Source organism: Pogonomyrmex barbatus, unplaced genomic scaffold (assembly GCF_055798465.1).
Source record: "Pogonomyrmex barbatus isolate J1 unplaced genomic scaffold, ASM5579846v1 scaffold3, whole genome shotgun sequence".
NCBI lineage: Eukaryota > Metazoa > Arthropoda > Insecta > Hymenoptera > Formicidae > Pogonomyrmex > Pogonomyrmex barbatus.
In genome coordinates this window covers 14,038,410-14,059,145 of record NW_028297127.1, presented here as the reverse complement: position 1 = coordinate 14,059,145, position 20,736 = coordinate 14,038,410, and the positions used below count along the sequence as shown (strand labels likewise).

At 33.6% G+C, this 20,736-nt stretch overlaps 1 protein-coding gene across 2 annotated transcripts; it reads left to right on the top strand.

Moving 5' to 3' along the window:
• The first annotated feature begins 1,912 nt into the window (after positions 1 to 1,912).
• LOC105425929 (43 kDa receptor-associated protein of the synapse homolog) lies at positions 1,913 to 19,862 on the top strand. 2 transcript variants are annotated; one of them, XM_089080487.1, is made up of 10 exons: positions 1,913 to 4,988; positions 9,659 to 9,878; positions 12,828 to 12,979; positions 13,402 to 13,548; positions 13,945 to 14,104; positions 14,680 to 14,880; positions 15,246 to 15,344; positions 17,718 to 17,924; positions 19,142 to 19,341; positions 19,500 to 19,862. In XM_089080487.1, the coding sequence occupies exons 1-10, from the start codon at positions 4,951 to 4,953 to the stop codon at positions 19,705 to 19,707; spliced, it is 1,632 nt and encodes a 543-aa protein (XP_088936613.1). In that variant the 5' UTR covers positions 1,913 to 4,950; the 3' UTR covers positions 19,708 to 19,862. The 2 variants fall into 2 exon arrangements, with proteins under 2 accessions (XP_088936613.1, XP_088936614.1); XM_089080488.1 differs by having other exon boundaries at positions 1,916 to 4,988; positions 17,733 to 17,924.
• The last annotated feature ends 874 nt before the right edge of the window (positions 19,863 to 20,736 follow it).

Here is a 20,736-nt window from a genome sequence, read left to right as displayed (position 1 = left end):
AAAGGGCTTTTACTGTCGCTTGTACTTAAACGCCGACGTCAATATAGTGGTATCACCGAACGTGTCCGCATTCCATTAGGCTTTACGACCTTCGAGCCGTAAAACCAAGGGAAAATAAACGGGAAGGAAACGTTTCCGTTCCGTTCGCTTGAGAAAAAGGCGACAGCTGATCGGCAGAGTGTCGGGTGCATGTCACCAGCCCCTCTTCTCCGCCTCTTCTTCCGAAGTGCATCGCGTGTCTTAAGGAAAACGCACGTTTAATCCTACCGGGGATATATCCAGGATATTGTTCCTGAGGGACGGAGAGAAGATCTCTCCTGTACGTGCCTCGGTGCCTATACAATATTTCGTAAAACGGAAGACGTCCCATCCGGCGTCGTAAAAGTTTATATAAGGCAGACAGCAAGAAGTCTGATCGTTTAATAATAGATTAGAGATTTTTTTTTTAACTTGGCACATCGATCTTACACGGGACTTTTATCAATATTATTATAAAGTCGCATCTCTCTCTTCTAAGGAAGGAGCTTAAAATTTAAATTATCGATATATATTTATAGAACACTCTAGGGGGATAGATAAAATAGCAAAGGCAACATTTTTTTATTTCTCCATAAATAATTAAAATTTAAGATTAATCGTGAATTAAAAATTTGTTCGTTGACTTGAAACATTGATTTTACAAAACTTTCATTTATATAGGTAGTATTTTTTTCCCTGGAATAGAAAGAGAACTAAACATTTTGCCCTCGTTATAAAACTGAAAAATGTAGAATAATGATAAACAGAGAAAAATATGTAAAATACATAAACCGAGTTTAAATACATTTTGTCATTACGTTGCAAACTAATAAAACTAATAAAACAATTATTAATCATAGATTGTGGACAATTGATATGCAATTTTTGATATTTATCGCTGCTTTACTCTCTTGTTAAAATAATATATAATATTTTAAAATGCACGTATCTTTATAAACATATCAAAAGATAAACTCGAAACTTTGTCATAACAATGTTGATATCACAACACGACTAAATAGTTTTTAATTAAAAGCTTACAATAAATTAAACTTCCTAAAATTGATTTCTTCAACTAATTTCAAGACTACGTTCCTCGAACAGAATTTTAATCTAAAAGATTAATTTACGGATATTTTTAGTATTTAAAGTTGATTAATATACTCCGATGATAAAAATTTAAAATTAAAATTTAATGAGCTAAAAAGACAGGATTATGTATATCTGAAAGTTGATATTTATGTATTACTATACTTGAAAGCGTTTGCAGATAACGAATTCAAAATTATCGCATCAATCTGCCATAGATTGGAATTGTGTTTATTCAGCGGTGAAATACCGTTGTCAACACTAAATGACATTTAAAGAGTTTAGCTATGACTGCTGTAAGGTTTGGTAACAAGATGTAGATGAAACTTGGCTGTCCACAATGTCTGACGTAAGGTTAAAAGCGTTCACAGGGATAAGACGATGATAAGATGGACAGAGATCAAGAGTCGAGTGAAGTTGATGGGCGAAACAGAGTGAGAGAATGGGAGCGAAAGCAAAAGGGGCAGAGGGAGAGAAACTTTCGTCGGAGGGCGGTTTGCTCGCGATAGAGAGGACTCGGTGGCCTGTGGTGGAGGATGCGGGGAAAGAGAAAATGAGGGAGGAATGGGGTTGGGAACGCGGGAGAGAAGAATGGGAGGCGAAGGTTGCGGGACGTGCAGCAGCGCGGCGCCGAGAGAGGAGCGAGATAGAGAGAGAGAGAGAGAGAGAGAGAGAGAGAGAGAGAGAGAGAGAGAGAGAGAGAGCGCAAAGGGGAGGAAAGGGTGAGACAGAAACAGGAGTGAAGGGTGGAGAACGGTGGCGGAACAGGGGTGGAACACGGGCGAGGAGAGAGAAAGCCCGAGGCGGGGGTTCGTGGGGTAGGATCGGTTGGGTCGTGTGTTGCGGGCTGCTGCGGCTCGGGCACGACAGTTCTGCTCCGGCCACCGGCGGTGGATTTTCGCGGGTGCCGCGCGGTGTACCTCCGCGAGAGAACCAACCCCATACGCGCGCCAACAAGAGAGAAAGAGAAAGAAAGAGAGAGAGAGAGAGAGAGAGAGAGAGAGAGAGAGAGAGAGAGAGGGAGGACAAAGGGTGGGAGGATTGAGGACGTGCGAGCGCGCAGCGGGTTCCTCTCTCGATCCGCATCGTGCGCCCGTAACCTTCCGAGGCCTCGGCTGTCCTCGTTGCCGATAACGAGCGGCCACGGGGTGGTTTTCCGCGCACGCGACGGAGCGGCGGCCAAAGACGGAGGCGCCGAGAACGAGGTGGACGAGGGGGACGGTGGCGACGCTGGCACGGACGGCGGAAGGGGGACAAGGCCGGAACGCGCGACGGCCTGAAACCGAGACGGACGGGGGATCAATCAACGATGGCATGAGGAGACGCCTTGGGGCGCCTACCATTGTCTCGTCGTCAGCAAGCGGATACGGCCGCGTTGTCATCGTCACTACGCGCCGCTGTTTCACCCACGAGCATACGCGAGCGCTCGGCGCGCGATGGGCGCCGGATACGAACGCTGACTGGCTGTCGAACTGGGTGTCATCGCGACTGCTTCGGACGGGACTCTGGTCATCTCTAATCTAAATCGCACAGTTTCGCACGAGAGACCAGCGTTTCGGGAACGACGCGGGAGAGGAAAGAAACGCGATATAAACGAGATATAAGGGCTGAAGGCCACGCGCGTTCTACTATTGCTACTTCGTGTTGTAAACAATATGTAGAAGGATACATAAGCGACAGAGAGAAATCTTCCTTCGCACACAAGTCGAAGTCGTCGAAGTTTTTCGAGATAATCGCTGCAACTGGAAGGAAAGGAGTGACGGCGGTGGAATTAGGAGAACGCTCGATGGATTCGCCCGGAATCTCGCGAACGAGAATCCGCGTATCTCACTTGCGCGAGCTCTCGCAAAGTTAGAGCGGTAGAGGGGTGGCTTTGGGGAGAGGGAGAAAAAGCGCGCCGGGGGTCACCGATGGTAACTGGGACACCGCGGGCCGACGCGATTCTAGTTTCGGGGACAGCGCGTCCCTTAACCTTCTTGGTGCTGAACACGCGTCAAAACTAACAGTCGGAAAGTCCTGTAAAGTACGAAAAGACGGAAAGTTGAAAGAAAAAAAAAAAAAAAAAAAAAAAGAAACGACCGTTTCGGGACTTTTCGTCGTCGACGTTGTAATCGTCGTTACCTACGCCTCTTCACACCGATTTACGTACGACGTTAATAAATGTTGGTGATATCTCGCAATTCTATGGAGCCTTTCTATCCTTATCGTTAATCTCGAAGCAGCGAAAAGATTAAGCGTATTTAAGATTAAACGCACGTTCAGCACGCCGTCCGACACGCCGGAATAATTTGGGGCGACTGACTTAGTACAGTAAAACATTAATGCGTTCGATAAGAAAAAAGTGCGTATACACGCATGTACATACGGGTACACACAGACACGCACACAACGCGGAACACCGCACGGATCTATATTAGATATATATGTATATGTATATATACATGTTAAAAGTTTATTTAAATACAGCGTAGATAAATATATAAATATTATACGTGTGTTAAACCTTTTCATAGAGATCTAAATAACGACGTTGACAAATTGCATAGTATATCACGTTACGCGATTCTCGATAATCAAATATCGATAATTCGACCGCACGGAAAATATACGCGATATTGAAAAGATAACGCTTGCGAGAAGGGAGAATTAAAATTCGAATAATCGAAAAAGCGCGGGAGGAAACGCAAAGCGAAAAAAAACGTTACTCACTCTTACAAAAAAAAAAAAAAAAAAGAAACTACGCACTCGGCGAGAGTGCGGATGGAGTGAGAGAGAGCAAATACTTCAATACTCGTACCGTGAGACTCGAGCGGTCGTTTGTGTTAACGGGTCCGAATACTTGAAACAATCTTTATCGATCAGCTGATCGAAGAAAACTGCCACGAAACATTTGCCAATTACATTAACGGAAAAAAAGTAGAGGGGAACTCTCTCGCGAGACTCTCTATTCCTCGTCAATGCGCGCAAGTATTCGCGCGAGTCCACGGTGCTCAATTAGACGTATAAGTACAAAGACACGCGGGCGTGCAAATTATTTTTTTCGACCGAGGTGTGCATCTCTATACTCATTAGTAAATAAGCGCGTCGAGTCTGTCCAAAAATCCCCTGGGTGAGAAAACCAATTCGAACGATCCTCGATCTACCTCAACGACTGTCGGACTCAGCTCCCTCACTTCCCTCGAACGTTTCCGTTTCGGCAAGAAATCATTGAGGCACAATCACCTTCGCGTGAATCTCGTCCAACTGAAAGTCCTAGAACTTAAAATCTTCCACTCGACACTCGAATGTTATAATTTCGCGTTTACGGAGCAAAATATCCTCATATGATTCATCGTCTAAATTATTCAAGTTAAGCTACTCATCTCTCGATCGAGAGATTTTTCGGCAAACGCTCGGCATCATTGTTCGCTACTAATTTGAATGTTTCGGGAAAACTGTAAAAATATAAGAAATACTGGATAAATTTGTAAAGATGATCGATGTATGCAGACCCGCGGGCCCTTTTCGAATTGCGCGAAATTTCGATCGTTCACTCACTTTCCCCGAGCTCGTCGGGCGATAGATATGACTCAGTAATCGCGTTACATACACCGAGTACCTATCTTCGAGATCGATTAAATGTGGACAATTAGATTCTTAAGTCGGCACACGTTACATCGTACGTGGTCACGCGTTGTGCAATTAACAAATCAAGGAAGTGATATGCTTTATCTCACGCGGGTGCGCGAACGTGATAATGCTAGCGGCGAGAGATGAGATTAGAGCACCAAGAAGAGAAAGAGAGAAGAAACAGCCATATCGCGGGACAGATAGAACAAGTCGCGCCAAGAAAGACGCACAGCCATGTCATGGGAGTCTATCTCGTCCAGGGATTACCTTGGGTAAGTATTGTTGCTTACAACTACCGCACTAGCAAGTTTCAAATTACGAGAATAGTTAAATACGATTCAATATAATACATCTTTATTAATCCACTAAAAGCTGAAATGTAAATAGATTAAATTAAAAATCAATTTATTGATCTATTGATTAAAAAAATAATATTGCAAAAGCGTAATATGATAATAACATAATCAAAAAAAATTGTTTTTACTACAACAAGGCTATTTCACTATAATAAGGCTATTCTCAATTGCTTGTCAAACATATATAAAAAAAAAGTTTGATTACTACTCCTTTTGTTTAAGTCATTTTATATATATTTATTCGAGATTTGAATTTATCATTTATATTTGATTTATCATTTATAATGATTTGTAACAAGTAATTATTATGAGAAACATTAAAAATATATATTATTTTACAATAAAAATTATTTCATTAATATACATCAAATATCAAAATAATTATCAATTTTTTATCGAGAGTAAATGTGACAGTAGATGTATATTAAAATATATTTATATATATTTATACGTTTAAAAACTATATAGTAAACACGCTTGGAACATTAAAATAGTAATATATATTTGGCGGAAAGAAAAAAATAATATAAAAATACACGCTTTTCACATATACATTTGTAAATCTAAAAGAAAAATGAGAAAAATGGAGAAATATTAAAAGCTGAGTATAATTCATTCAATTTTTTAGTCTTTCTTTCCAGCTTATAATAACCAATTTACGAGTTGTTATTAAAATAATTTTTAACTTTAATTTTCATTCTCTGCTCAATTTCTTATTCATTATTTTTTAGAACCATATTACATCATTTTTATTTGAAATTATCTTATTGACTACCTGGCTCTTATTAAATTATTTCTATTTGATATAAAATAAATTTATCCGGAATATTAAAAATAACTTTTTATAACACTAAAATGATAAAAAAATATATAATAAAATAAAAATATAATATTTATTATAACAGCATATATTTATTATAACAAAAGTAGCATGCCTGGACAATCTTTAAAAACATTTTTTATTTAATATAGAATATTGTATTTTGTAATTTAATATCAAAGCAAAAATGTAGAGAAAGTTTTAATGTAGCAGAAATGACATATTAATGTTTAACGAAATAGGTCACTCTTTACTTCGCTACTAATTAATGTGATAAAGTAATTATGAAAACTGTTATTTTGTATATTTACGAAAATTCGTGTGTCTGGTATTTAGAGAAATCACCAACAAAGGAAATATGAAACCATAAAAATAGCCATACAATTACATATCAAAAAGTAATAATGTAATAAAAATAATATCACAAAATTTATTTTAAATACTGTCTATGGATTTTATTGTGGATAATCTTTGAAAACCATGCTGGAAAACACGTTGAAGAAATAAATTTTACAATATGTAAAGAGAGATTCTTGTAAATAAAAATCCTATTATATTCTTATACGCGATTAATTATGCGTGTATATTTTCACCCACGCCATATAGAAAAGTGTCTTTGGTTTGAAAGGGTATTTCCATATAAATAAGGTTATATATAAAGTTCGTTACGAGGTCGCGTCATTACAAGATCAAACAGGGACGGGCTGCTTACGGGAAACGGAAGGTGCGCGACAAGAGGGGACGACAAGAGCAGGTGCCTTGTATTTCGTTGATCGACCTCGACGCGTGGAAGAACCGGGGGATGGTTCGATTTTCCACTTAGAATCGCAACGCCGTACCGTATCTCGTAGCTCGTAAATGGGTCAGCGAAAGAGGTCGCAGGTGCCTCGCCCACCTAGCGAACGTGGTGGGAAAGCGATAGAGTGTCGTATACTCTTCGCTTTACACGATACGAGCTTGTATACACACATACACACCGAAACATCACGAACGAGGGGTGGATATGCGCGCGCGCGCACAAGCACGCGACTGTTTTGGGAAAACTTTAGCAGGGGTGGAAAGTAATTTGCGACAGGACGTGATTCTCACGGGATTTTCTATCGGGGATCAAACGCGGTATTGTTCTCTCTCTCTCTCTCTCTCTCTCTCTCTCTCTCTCTCTCTCTCTCTCTCTCTCTCTCTCTCTCTCTCTCTCTCTCTTCTTTACGATTTGCCTTAACTAGTTCTAATATCTCATGATCATCAATTAATTCTTTTTCGTAATTATGACGACAAGAAAAAAATATATTAATTATTTAGTAATTTTTTTAATGTCCTATATATCGCATATATTTTAATTTAAACAGTTATTCCATTTGTTAAAAAAGAATAGTTTTCTTTTGAGGGTTTTCTTTTGTTATGACGATTGAAAGAACAATAATATTTTCTAGAAAGGTATAGAAAGAATATAATTTTTATAAACTATAATCTAATTCCATTAACATATTTATTAGATAAATTATTATTATAAAATAAAATATTTATTTATAACCTTTTTATTATCAAATAAATAAAGAAAGCAATAAATAAAAAGAGCATTAATTAATAGCAAGATGTGAGAAAAAGAATATAATTTTGTAAACTATAGTATTTATAGTAATTTCATTAACATATTTGTTAAATAAATTATTAATACAAAATAAAATGTTTATTTATAAAAATCTATTTATTATCAAATAAGTGAAGAAAATAATCGTACTAATTAGTATTCTCGTTAACATAATTAAACTTCTATAAATATATAAAACGTAAAATCATGTAAAAAGATTTAATTTTCTAATATATAAAGAAAAGTAAGAAGAAAATGTAGTTGATGACTGTAATTTAGGACGAGCGTATCCTAGTGAAGAGTTTCGGTATGCCTCAACACAGAATCATAAGAAAAGAGATACAAATAAATTTCAGTTTTCTGGGATATGGAGCAAATGTGCAATGGTCGCATTGCAGTAGGGTAGGTAAGAACTTGTGATTCTACATAGGGTGTTCTAAACATATCTATCTATCATTTAGAGACGGTTGAATCAATATAAAATCGTTTTATTTTTTTTCATAAAAAGGCAAAAAGACAAGCAAATCGGATTATAAGCAATTAAGCATGAATGGTTTCTTGGAAAACTCAATTGCATAGAGACACAAATTGGTAATTATACCATACTTTAATATTGTGTGAACTGTGTTTTGATTCAATATTTTTAGATATATTAAAACAATTAATGTCCAAAATGCAAACCTTGCTTTGAAAATAGAAAATAGCGAAATATGTCAAATGTCCGCGTTAGATGATGGATGTGAGCAACTGATCTCTTACTAGGTTTCCATGCGCAAACTCTTAATTTATTTCTAAAATTTTCAGAAAGAAAAGGTCGTGCGTGCGACTGAAAATTGACTCAGAATTTTATAAATGAAAAGTGATGCGGTAGCTACGTACGAGGTACCCTGTATACCTTGTAACTTCCCTAAGCAGTTTGCAAACTCAACCTCTGGGACGGTAGCCAAAAGCGGTTTATCTCTGCGTACTTCTTCCGTTCGTCCTAGAAATAAATTAAGAGTTTGCGCATGGAAACCTGTAAGAGGTCAGTTGCTCACATCCATCATCTAACGCAGACATTTGACATGTATTCGCGAAATATCGACTAGAATCGAGAGAAGCTTTACATCCAAAATGATAGTTCAATCATCTTTTTGAACATTTTACAAATCGTTTATTATAACATGTTAATAGAAAATTGACAATGGAACTTTAAGAAACTTTAAGAATACTATTTAAATCGCATTTCTTAATTGATCATTAATGCTTAAATGTAAAGCTTATTATAAAAAGAGAAAAAGAGATTTTTTTCGTGTAAATAATTTAGTGCAAATAACACATAAATAAATTATTAATAATAATATTCTATATAATATCTACTAATAATATATATATATATATATATATATATATATAAATATATAAACAGGAAGTACATTTTTACTAGAAATTTTTAAAAAATAATCTTAAATAAGAAATAGTCCTAAAAAAGAGCAATTGTATAATAGTAGTTTAAACTTACATTACATTTCTTTTTACCGTAATAATATTTAAATATTTTATGCGTTTATGTGATTTTCACATTAATTTGCTAGGAAATTTTATGACTTGCAGACTTATGTAAATATCAAAAAGAGAACATTGTTCTACTTTATCATATCGTAAGTATAAATCATTCAAACGCGATAAAACAATTTCGAAATTCCTTCAGAACTTAAGCGAACTTAAGCGAACTTATGATCGATGTTATGAAAATAATCATTTAGCGTTTGGTTATGTCTTCTTTAAATTCATTGGATTTTACGGAAATTATAAATTCCATAGTTATTCTCTTTTGACTCGATCTTTGTTATTTTTACATAATCAACGATAGCAATCATAATAATTTAAACAGACTTTCCAACAATATAAATTAAATTATTCCAACAATATAAAATATCTGTTTTATATATATATATATCTTACAATAATACTTTTCAATAATCTCATAATCATAAAATAGTTTTGAAAATTTTATAGAGAATAATGAATAATTGAAAAATGGTGAAATTTATATGAGACATCAAATGATTAAAGTATTAAGTGATCGATAATTATAAAATTTCATTAAAAAGTTAATATTTATGTATAATATCTATATATTATATTGTATCAATATCCATATAATATATATCATTAAATCATTTGGAAAATTTATAGCGGATCGGCGAGTCACCAGCTCTCGGCAACCGCGCTGCTGGGTAGCCCTGATGGATCGAGACATCCACTCGATGTCTGCGAGTTCACTGAAGAGGATTACCGGCATCAAAATGGCAATGGTAATAATGGCCATTATCAAAATGGCAGGTCGGGTACTGGTATATGGGAATGTCTCATAAGCTGCAGAAAACGACTTGATCAACAATTAGCACGAAGGAGAGTAAGTTTAAATTTTTCTTAATTCTCTTGGAAACAAATTATACTAGATCTACTAGATCTAGTAGATTAACTTTTGATATATAAAAGTATCTCATTACAGAATTGTATTTAGTAATAAATTTCTAAAAAATTAGAAAAAAATATATATTAAGTTTCTAGCTAGATTAAATAGATTAAATTATTAATACATTGACTGTTCATTTGATAAAATATAAAAATAAAAAAAATGAATATATAAAAATATAGCAAAAACTTCTATTGATTACGATAAAATCTTTAAAATTTATCGTACTTTATTATAATTACGAATGGAAGCGCAAACAGTCGAATATCACAAAGTATATTAGATGTAATTATCGCGTCTGTGATAAATATAATGTCATTATTTATCATGTTTTGATATACATTTCATTTCAATTCAAGTATCAATTTATTAATAAAGCTCTTACCCTCGAAATGCATGCCAAGTGTTTTATCTCGTAACGTGCGAGGCGATTATAATTTTAGACAAACGCGGCACTTAGAAGCAAAATTGGCTGCACGCCACGATAACACTTACTGCATTATTAATGATCTTGCAAATTAATTCAATTATTAATTGATTCTTTAAATTGCTGCTCGACTGTTAGCCATTGAATCCGTTTAATATGTCAAAGTAATCGGGGATGTAATGTGTCAAACGGGTAACAGTATCTGAGGATCCTCTCAAGCAAACGGCGGGGCATGACGACTACATAACGAAGCGTATTTCGCAAATGAACATGCTTTATCGGTCACTGTCAAGTTCACGATGCGCATGCCATAGCTGTAGTCACGCTATCCTTTCGTAAACGCTAAAACCAAAGTATCGTGTTCATCATGTTTCCGGATGCGTTTCGCCTAGCGAAACTTATGATTTCACGTCTCACGTCTGACAGCTTATTCATGACGTTCGCTTCATGTAGTAACAAACGTTTATGTTTTCAAATTATACAATAGTACAATTTAAGTGGTATTGTGAGGCTTTAAAATTCGTATATTAGTCGTATATTAGCTTACGATATTCATTGAAAAATTATCATCAAAATTCTCTCTTCTTTTTTACTTTCTATATAAAATGGTTGTAAAAAAATTAATATTTTGTATTAATATTTTATATTTATACCGCTATGATTATTAAGAATAATTCATAGAATTCTGCAGAAGGTTGTCAGAACTCTCAATGGAAATGCTTTTCCCGAAAAATATTTCGCCCTTGTAAAGAACTTAGGAAATTAAATGCAGAATTCTAGCCTTTTTCTGTTGCTAATTTATTGTTTTATTTACGAGTTGGTTACTCAAGCTAATTCACTTACTAAAGTTTATTATTAGTTATTATTCTGTTGTAACCCTTTTTTTATTAACAGAAATTACATTTTGGTCGCGTACACGCACGTGGACATTGTTATGTACGAGGCTATTTATATTTTATTATAGAGTTTTAATCTGCCAGGGACAAAGTTCAGGGTCGAATCAATACGGCCTTCTACCTTTGCTCGTATTATCTACGCTAGGGCTATTGCTGCGTGGTAAAGAGCATAACACGTGACTTCAAGTTCTTCTTCCTGGACAGAAGCTATCTGTCATTTAAAGCTCGTTTTATATCAGACAATGTTACCTCAACATGAATTTATTCATTAAATGACAATTAAGTAAATTAAATAAATTATATAATTAAGTAAATTGAATTTAAAGTGCACTTCTATATTACTTTCTGTCCTAGTTCTGTATAGTGTAATTTTGCTTTTAATATTATTATGAATTAATTATCTTATTCATAACACTGTAGTAATATAACAGTTGAATTGAATAATAATTTTAATCTTTTCTCTTAAATTAAGAAATGTAAAAAAAAATTCGAAAAATCTTCTCACTTTATTCATTATACAGAGCGTGTTTTAGAAGTAAGAGTCAATTATTTATTAAAAAAGTTTAAGAAAATAAAAGAATTGTACTACACGGGTGAAAAAATATTTTATATATTTATTTTACTTTTTTCCATAGTTATTGTTTCTTTTTTAAACATTTGTTGTATCAAGACATCAATTTTTTAATGTCTCTGCATACTCTCAGGTAGCAGATTTTTATATAGAGCATAAAAATATTAATGTCCAATATTAATACAAAAAACATGTTTGAAAGTGATTGAAAAACAGAATTATACAGAAAAATAAAATAAAAATGTATACATTTTTTTGATAATAATATGATTTTTTTCATATTAAATGATTTTTTTCAATTAACTATTACTTTAAAAACACGCTACATGTAAGACTCTTATTGATAATTTTATAATAAAAAGTATAATATTTTTTTATATCTTCTGAAAAAAATTGTATATAAATCGATTGCACGTTATATTTTGTATTTTATTTGATAAAATTATATTGTAAATCGTGAATAAGAAGTTTTATAATAATCATCGTTTTATAATTATCGTCTATTAACATTACTCGTATTAATAGCGTGTGTAATTTCCTCTTTGACTTACCCATACGCTCTTGAACATTGCACCTCCGCTTAAGAGGACCGTTATTAACTCAATGTCAATTTCATGAACATCGACATTTCAAGGTTGGTCGTGCGTCCTCGGACTATAGTTGACTATGAGGAAATGTGCTGGTTATCGGATAAATAGTCTAGCTAACAAGGGCGCGTGCGATCGGCGGAAATTCAAGGACTTTATTGAGATAACATGTTAAGTCACGCGATGTAAATTTCATAGATGAGTAATTTAAAAAGGCGATAATCAAAGACGGTCATTTAAAGAGGTAATTAATAAAATTTCATTTTCTCTCCTGCCGAGGTCGAGCTCGTTCTTTAACGTCCCTTTGTGTGGACGACCGCTGCATCGCTGTGCGATAAATAAATCAACATGTGCAGCGAATAGAACACGCGAAGTGTTGAAATTCTATTATTTCCTATGTCCCAGGTGGAGCAAGGCTTGAAATTGTATCGGGCTCATAAACAACAAGCCGCGGTTAGAAAATGGAGAGGTGCTTTAAAGAGTATCAGACATCGCGAAGATAAATTCGCTCTCCTCGGTTACTTATATCAAGCGTACATGGACTGGGGCAAATACAGGTAGATAATAACATAAGATGTAATATTGATAGATTCAATTATTTTTTATCACCTTGCCTGTGTTATTTACATATATATATATATATATATATATATATATATATATATAACGTCAAACGATTTCGTATTAATAAACATAATACATAAAGAAATACAAGATATAGATAATAAGGAATAGGTAAAAATCGGATTCTTATTTTTATATTTATATATTTATATATTTAATATACTAAGTATTATATAAATACATGATATGATATAAAAATGTGAAAAATTAAGATATTAAGAATGTTCAACATTCTATTAAAAGTAGTTAAGCGTTAGATGTTCAATTTTATAACGCTTCTCTTTCCTTTTTTCAAAGATATTCTTTTCAACATTAACGCCGCAATTCTTCATCCGGATGATTTTTCTCTTTTTAGAGACAGCATTGAATTCGGTAACAAGCAATTATGCATTTCGGAGGAATTGGATTCGCCGAACATGCGAGCAGAAGCGTATTTGAATTTGGCAAGGGCTCACGAGAGATTAGGCGCGCTGGATAGAGCATTAGATTACGCTCGGCACAGGTTTGAATCTCTTTCATTCGTCATACAAGTTGTAATATGAATTTTTTGTAATAAATAATTTTGTAATATTCACTTTCGAGAAATCTAAACTAGATAAGTAATGTACGCGGTATTTCTATATTTCTATTGCTATTGTAATATAATTAGTAGTTGGTGATAGAACATCGATATATATATAATCGTAATGCATTTAATGTACCTTTGATTATAAGTTCAGTGACAGTTCTAAGTTTGAGGAGTTATAATCAATTCTTTGTAATCAATTGTTTAAGTGATAACTTTATTAATTTATGTGCGTGCGTGCGTGCGTGCGTGCGTGCGTGTGTTTTTATGTGTGTATTTATGTGTATATTTGGGTGTATGTTGCTAATATTTTGTGATTTTGCATTCTCGCAGCTTGTATAACGAGTGCGATCAGTGCGCGACTGCTGGATTAGTTCACTTAACCGTAGGCAGAGTTCATTTAGAACTAGCAGGGTTCTGTAAAGCCTTGGAAGCGTTTCAAAGAGCCCACAAAATCGCCCACTCCATTCAAGATCCCTCCTTAGAACTGCAGGTAATTAGGTACCTTTGTTCGCTAGTTTCTTTTTTTGCACGAGTACGTAAGCGCGCATTATAAGCCGTGATGTTTGTTAATTAACGGATGACGCAGGAGAGATTAGAAAAGCAGCAGCTGTGTAAGATAAGCCGACTCAATTTTTTCTATCGCCTGATCTTTATTTCATTTGTCGAGTAGTCGATTAGTTGCATCCTTAATCTACTAGTATTATGCACTTGATGTTATTTGGATACTCAAGCATATCAGTCTTCTTTGTAATGATTAATATTCCGAGAAATATCAAAATTTTTTATAAAATTCCTGATGTAATAAACTTGTGATAAAGCATTTTCTTTTTTTTATTTGAAAAATTCTATCTTTATATTATTAACATCAAGATGATAAAAAAAAAAGGAAACGTTGTTGTTAAATTTTGATTTTATAATCAAAAGGCACGTTGTGGTAATATTTTTTTTTTTTTAATAAAATATCCGATTCACATAGACAATTTTCTTTATTGATAATCTCTTAGTCTGCCTTTTTATAACGATAGCTATTCTGTCTATTCTGATTACATGTTATTTTTATTTCAGGTGTACGTCGGTTTGTCGGAACTCTTCTGCAGGTTACAGGATGCAGACAAGAGTGCGAGATACGCGGCGAGAGCTTACGATCTCTCCAGAAGTTTACAACTAGGAGATCTGAATTCTCGTCATCACAGGGCGGCGTTATTACAAATGGCCGCGGCGCTCAGGAAAAAAGGCGAGCTAGGCGACGCTCATGATTACTGCTCGGTAAAGTTGAAACTTAAAATTGCTGAGGAGAGAGAAAGAAAAAAAATATTACATTATTCAGATCAAAGATACAGAAAAAGGTCAGCGCAAGATTACGTTTCGAACGGGTTAAGTCGGAACGCCTCTCTAAAGATATCGCAAACTTTTTCGTGAACATTACTTTTTAAACTCGCGATTCTTTTCCATGAATCATGTAACAATTTGTGTTTCGTTAAAAATACGAATATTTTTGAAGAAAATGTACCGTGCGGGTCACGTAATATAGTTTAATCGAGAGTATTTCGTAGAGAGAATTATATTGGCTAATCGATATACCATAGTAATATGATCTAGCTGATGACATGAATCATCGTTTGTATGGACAGGAGGCAACGCGTCTGTCACTGGTTTCTGGCGACCAAGCGAGTTATGCTCGAAGTATCCGCATTATGGGAGACATTTACAGAAAGAAATCGGATATAAATGTGAGTAATTCACACAAGTTACCGGTGCAACTTGTTTCTTTAGCTTTGACATGAGTTTTCCAATCATAATCTCGCGAGTAATTATATCCTTACTTCATTTTTTTACTTATCAATATATATTTTATATAAATATACAATCTTCATGCATAAATTTATTCTAGAAGCAATTACATTTGAGAATAAAATCCTTTCATTTTTACATATCACATTTATCTATACGTAAAGATTGAAACGTGTGATCGCGTGATAGAAAATAACGCCAATATATTTATTTGCATCAAAAACGTTTCTACAAATAGATTTTTTATCGGTATTCACGTCAAGTGTTACGATGATATCAAAACCAGTCACAACCTCATTGTTCGTTTCAACATTGTTACGGTTCTGTTATTAGCGATGAAAAAAATGCCATAACTAGAGCGTTTCTTTGCATGTCACGCATGTTACAAAAGCAATTTTAACACTGTATCACGCTTGCAACGCATACCGCTTTCGTTTTGTTTCGCTACAAAACCCTTTGAACGTTGTTAAAAAGTGAATGACAAAAATTTGATAAAACGTTCACTTTGAAACAAGGTGGAATATTAAAAGTGTGATATTTGCACGATTATTAAATTAAATTTCTAAAATACTCCTGTAAAAGGAGTGTACATAAAAAATATCATATTTTAATGTTTTAAATTCGCAAATATTAGAAGACATATATTTTTATTTAAACAAATTGATATAAATTACGAATATTTGATTTAAGTTTTAGCAAATTTAATGTAAACAAATTTATACAATAATTATTATTGATATAATTATATAGTAGTAATGACAGAAATATATGAAAATTAGAAATCAGAGAAAAGCAATCACAATTAGTAACTCTGAAATTACATATTTTAATATCACGTATTTGATTATAAATTTTAGCTAAATATAGATCTTAAGGAATCAGAAAATATCTAATTATTTATAATTTATAAAAATATCATGTTATTTATTAAATACAATTTACTAAAGCATTATTACATATTAAACTTTTGTTTATCCCAGTAAATAATATAATTTAATATATATATATATATATATATATATATATATATATATAAAATTCATTATATGATTCATTATATGATTATGGTTAAATACAACGCATATACAATGAATACTTATTTTCTATCTTTAGATATGATTTAATTAATAAAACATTTCAACATTACTGTATTTTAACATTATTTATGTTGACATCTAACACATATCGTGATATTTCATCATAGAATTTAATATTGATATTTTATGATATGTTCCAATATTAATTATGCATATGTAATGTACAAATAAATATTTCTTATAAAAGCAGAAATAATTTTTCAAAAAAAATATAATTGCATATCATATTAATATATTTGTATAATAATCTCGCTTGTTATTACTAAGAGAGCCCTTGAAGTAGCATTTTATCATTTGTTCTATCATCTTCTGTTCTGTCACCTTTATCACTTGTTATATCATCATGTCTAAGCGCGCGAAATGTCAGCTCTATGATTAGTCAACTTTAATTATCGCTAATAATTTAAAAACTATTATAACCTTGACATTTTCGTATTAAAATTTTCGTCTTATTTTTAATTCAAGAATATGTCATAAAAATTTCGATCGCGAATTGCGGGACACCCATATATAAGGGTGATTCAGAACAACCGTTTGTCCTTAAAATGTCATATTTCTGAATTGATTCTAAGATAATTTTTTTCTCTATCAAATTTTTATCAGAAGCTTAGTTTTTGAATTATAACGGAAAACAATTCGCAAATTACGGACCGCATATAGAAGATAGGCAGGAGTGATGCAACTCATTATCCGACACGAGCGATTACGTGAGGACTCGATGCAATCAGCAGATAGCTACACGTACGAGTATTGATACATGCAACACATGCATGTCTTGCATCTTACCGCACACATACACGCACACGCACATACAATCCACCCGCATCGGACAGTGAGTTGCACCGTCCCTGCCTATCTTCTGTACGCGGCCCATAATTCGCGAACTGTTTTCCCTTATAATTTAAAAACTAAGCTTCTGGTAAAAATTTGGTAGAGGAAAAATTAGAATCATCTCAGGAATATGATATTTTAAGAAGAAACGGTTGTTTTGAATCACTCTGTATACATATAAAATGATTTATTATCAAGAACATTGATGGGGATATTTGTTTCATTTGCTGCTTGTGCGAATGGTTGTGCTTTCTGCGATAGAAATCGCCTGTTGAATTTACTCTGTCTTTAGTTGGCGATCGCGATGCATATACAATTAGCCTTTAGTTTACGTATCGCGTACGCCGGTCCGATTGTCAGAACGATAACATCGGTGAGATAAAGATGGACGTATTGCAGAAAGCATTTCGACAATACGAAAGCGCAATGGGCTCAGCGGCCGCGACCGGCGATCGGCTATGCCAGATGGAAGCGATGGACGGCGCGGCGAGATGCTTAGAAGCTCTCAGGCTTCAGCACAAGATATGCAACTGCAGACCCCTCGAGTTCAATACTAGGCTCCTGGAAGTGGCGGGATCGGTTGGCGCCAAGGTAAACTGCCAATACAGATTGTAGATTGATGATGCACGTCGTTCGTTCCATTTCATAGAAAGACAGTTGAGAGTAGAGAGGAGAGAGAGAGAGAGAGAGAGAGAGAGAGAGAGAGAGAGGAAAGCGATGTACTATGAAATCAATTTCCTCTCTTCTGTCAGACATGAAAACTTAAAAGTTTCTCCCCTTTCCTTTATTTTCTTTAGGGATCAATGGAATTCAAAATACATGCAGTAAACGCACGGTGTAAACTAAGCCAATATTTACAAAGAGTTGAACGTATTGAAGGAAAGTTGATTTCATTGATTCTAGAAATTGACTTAGGTTTAACATGAGATACATAAACTTATTGTTAGTTAATTCTTGTCGCATAAGTTTATTTTAATAAACAGAATTCCATATTCCATATTTTAGAAATTTAATCGATAGCTTTAACGTCTTTAAAGATAAGGTATTATCGGTACCGCTAAGATCGTAAATTATTTAAAATATGATTTAAATCAGCAAATTTTAAATACAAGAATGTGTCAATAACAGAGAAAGTTTTTTGTCTGAGGCAAAAATATGCGCTGCATTGTTTATGCATTTAATAACTACCACATGTCTAATAATTATCATGAGTTCCGATGAAATACCAAAAGAGCTATCGGCACTACAATGCCGTTGTAACGCTGCACAAATATTCCATGCATATATTACATATGTATACACACACACACACACACACACACACACACACACACACACACACACACACACACACACACACACACACACACACAATGCGCACCGAATCCTCGCGCTATTTGTGTCTACGAATCAATGGTCCTCCATTTTGACGCTCTCTCTCCGTATAAGCGCACACGCAACCGTAACGTAAAATATGCAGCTTCATCGATGCTGTTCAACAGAGCTCAATAAAGATTATTATTAGTCCGTGAATTAAGTCGATAAAATACTTCGCGCTATTTATAGTTAATTAACGTATCTTTTCTGTATACAATGAACCACAGGCTATTAACCGAAGAATATTTATAAAATCTTAAATTCTGCTCAAAAAGAGAAAAGAAATATAGATATCTGTAATAATACTCTAACATTTTTAAAAATATCAATAAAATAATATACTTTTAAGTATATCATTCTAATATCACTTTTATACAATTTTCTATGATAGGAAAAAACCATGTATTCAGAATAAGACAATCTATTTACAGCTTTTGGTGCGGACAGTCAGATCCAGATTGTCGAGAATTTACGGCTCTTTGGGAGACGAAGAACAAAAAGGACATTACGAGAGATTAGCAATTGCGATGGAAGAAGATTTGGAATTACGATGCGGAAGTTGTAACGAACCTTTCGGTTTGGAAGCTGATTCTCTGGAAGCATTACCTTGTTCTCACATATTACACGCTCGGTAAGATTTGTGGAAAAATTTCCGGACTACTTTTCTGTTAAGAAACAGATGAGTTAAAGCAAATTGAAATCAAGTATAACATCGAGTAAAATTATAATTGCTAATTCTTGTAAAAGAAATATTTCTCCTGTCCTTATTTTCTCGTGCAACATTGGCAGATGCGCATATGACATCTTAAAGAGACGCGACAAAAAGAAGAAACGTTTGTGTCCTGACTGTCACAAGTCTGTCAGTTCACGACTGTACCTGCATTGCGAAGATCCTCACGGCTTGAATACTTTAAATCATAGTTCCTTGAGCCTGGCGTCACTGAGAGCCAGCAGCCTAGCCACACTTGAGGACTGTCATGCGACGAGTAGCGTTTAAAAAAACACGACGGATTTCATTTATTTTAACGCGTTGGATTAATTCGCATGCGATTATAGATAATTTTAAGAAACCATAATGTGGAAGATAAGAATGCCAGCGGAAAGTAGTACGATATAAAAAGATTTAATGGCAATAAAAAATGCACGCCTCAATTCAGATGTGTTGTATATTGTTACCTCTCTTTTCCAATAAATCCGCATGATTTTATTTTAAAACTAAAGATCTAAACATTTGACATTCTGCATTAAAATTTATACAGCTTCTCTTACTCGATGATTGTAAGCATATAACATGGCATATTGCTTTTCAATTACTGATTTATATTATAAATTTCGAATTTGTTTAAATCGCATTGTTTATATTTTAGAGTATTTAAAACGTTCACGTTTTTGACCCAAATAAACTATTTACGATTTTCGGAATAATTAATAATATTTAATAAAAGAATTATCAATCCTTTGTATCAAATACGTGAGCGTTATATATATAATATGCAGCAAACAAGCATATATATATAATATGCTTGTTTTTATGTTTGTTTACTGATTATTTATTAGCTGTGATCGATGATATATTGTGCGTTCGATCTTATACAATATTAATTATAAAGAATCTAAATAAAAAATCTACTCTACTCACAGTTTATAAAAACTAAACATTCAATCGTTGTGTTTTTGAATGCATTTGATAAGATAAAAAACATTTTTATAATAATGTTAATAATAAAAATAATCAAATAATAAAATAATAACTTTATTATACATTGTAGTTGTTATTAATGAGTGTAATTAATGAGTGTACATAAAATAACAAGTTAAAAATACACAATAAAGTAAAAATTAAAAACATTCAGTAAATAAACCTACAGCTGGTATACCAATTTAATACTAATTTCATATCTTACTTAAATATAATATACAATATAAAAAAATAAGTAAATAAAATAATTTCTAATATATAAATTGCAAAATAAGATTAAGTATTAATTAAATATTATTATAAATGTTATTTAAACGATTATTACTT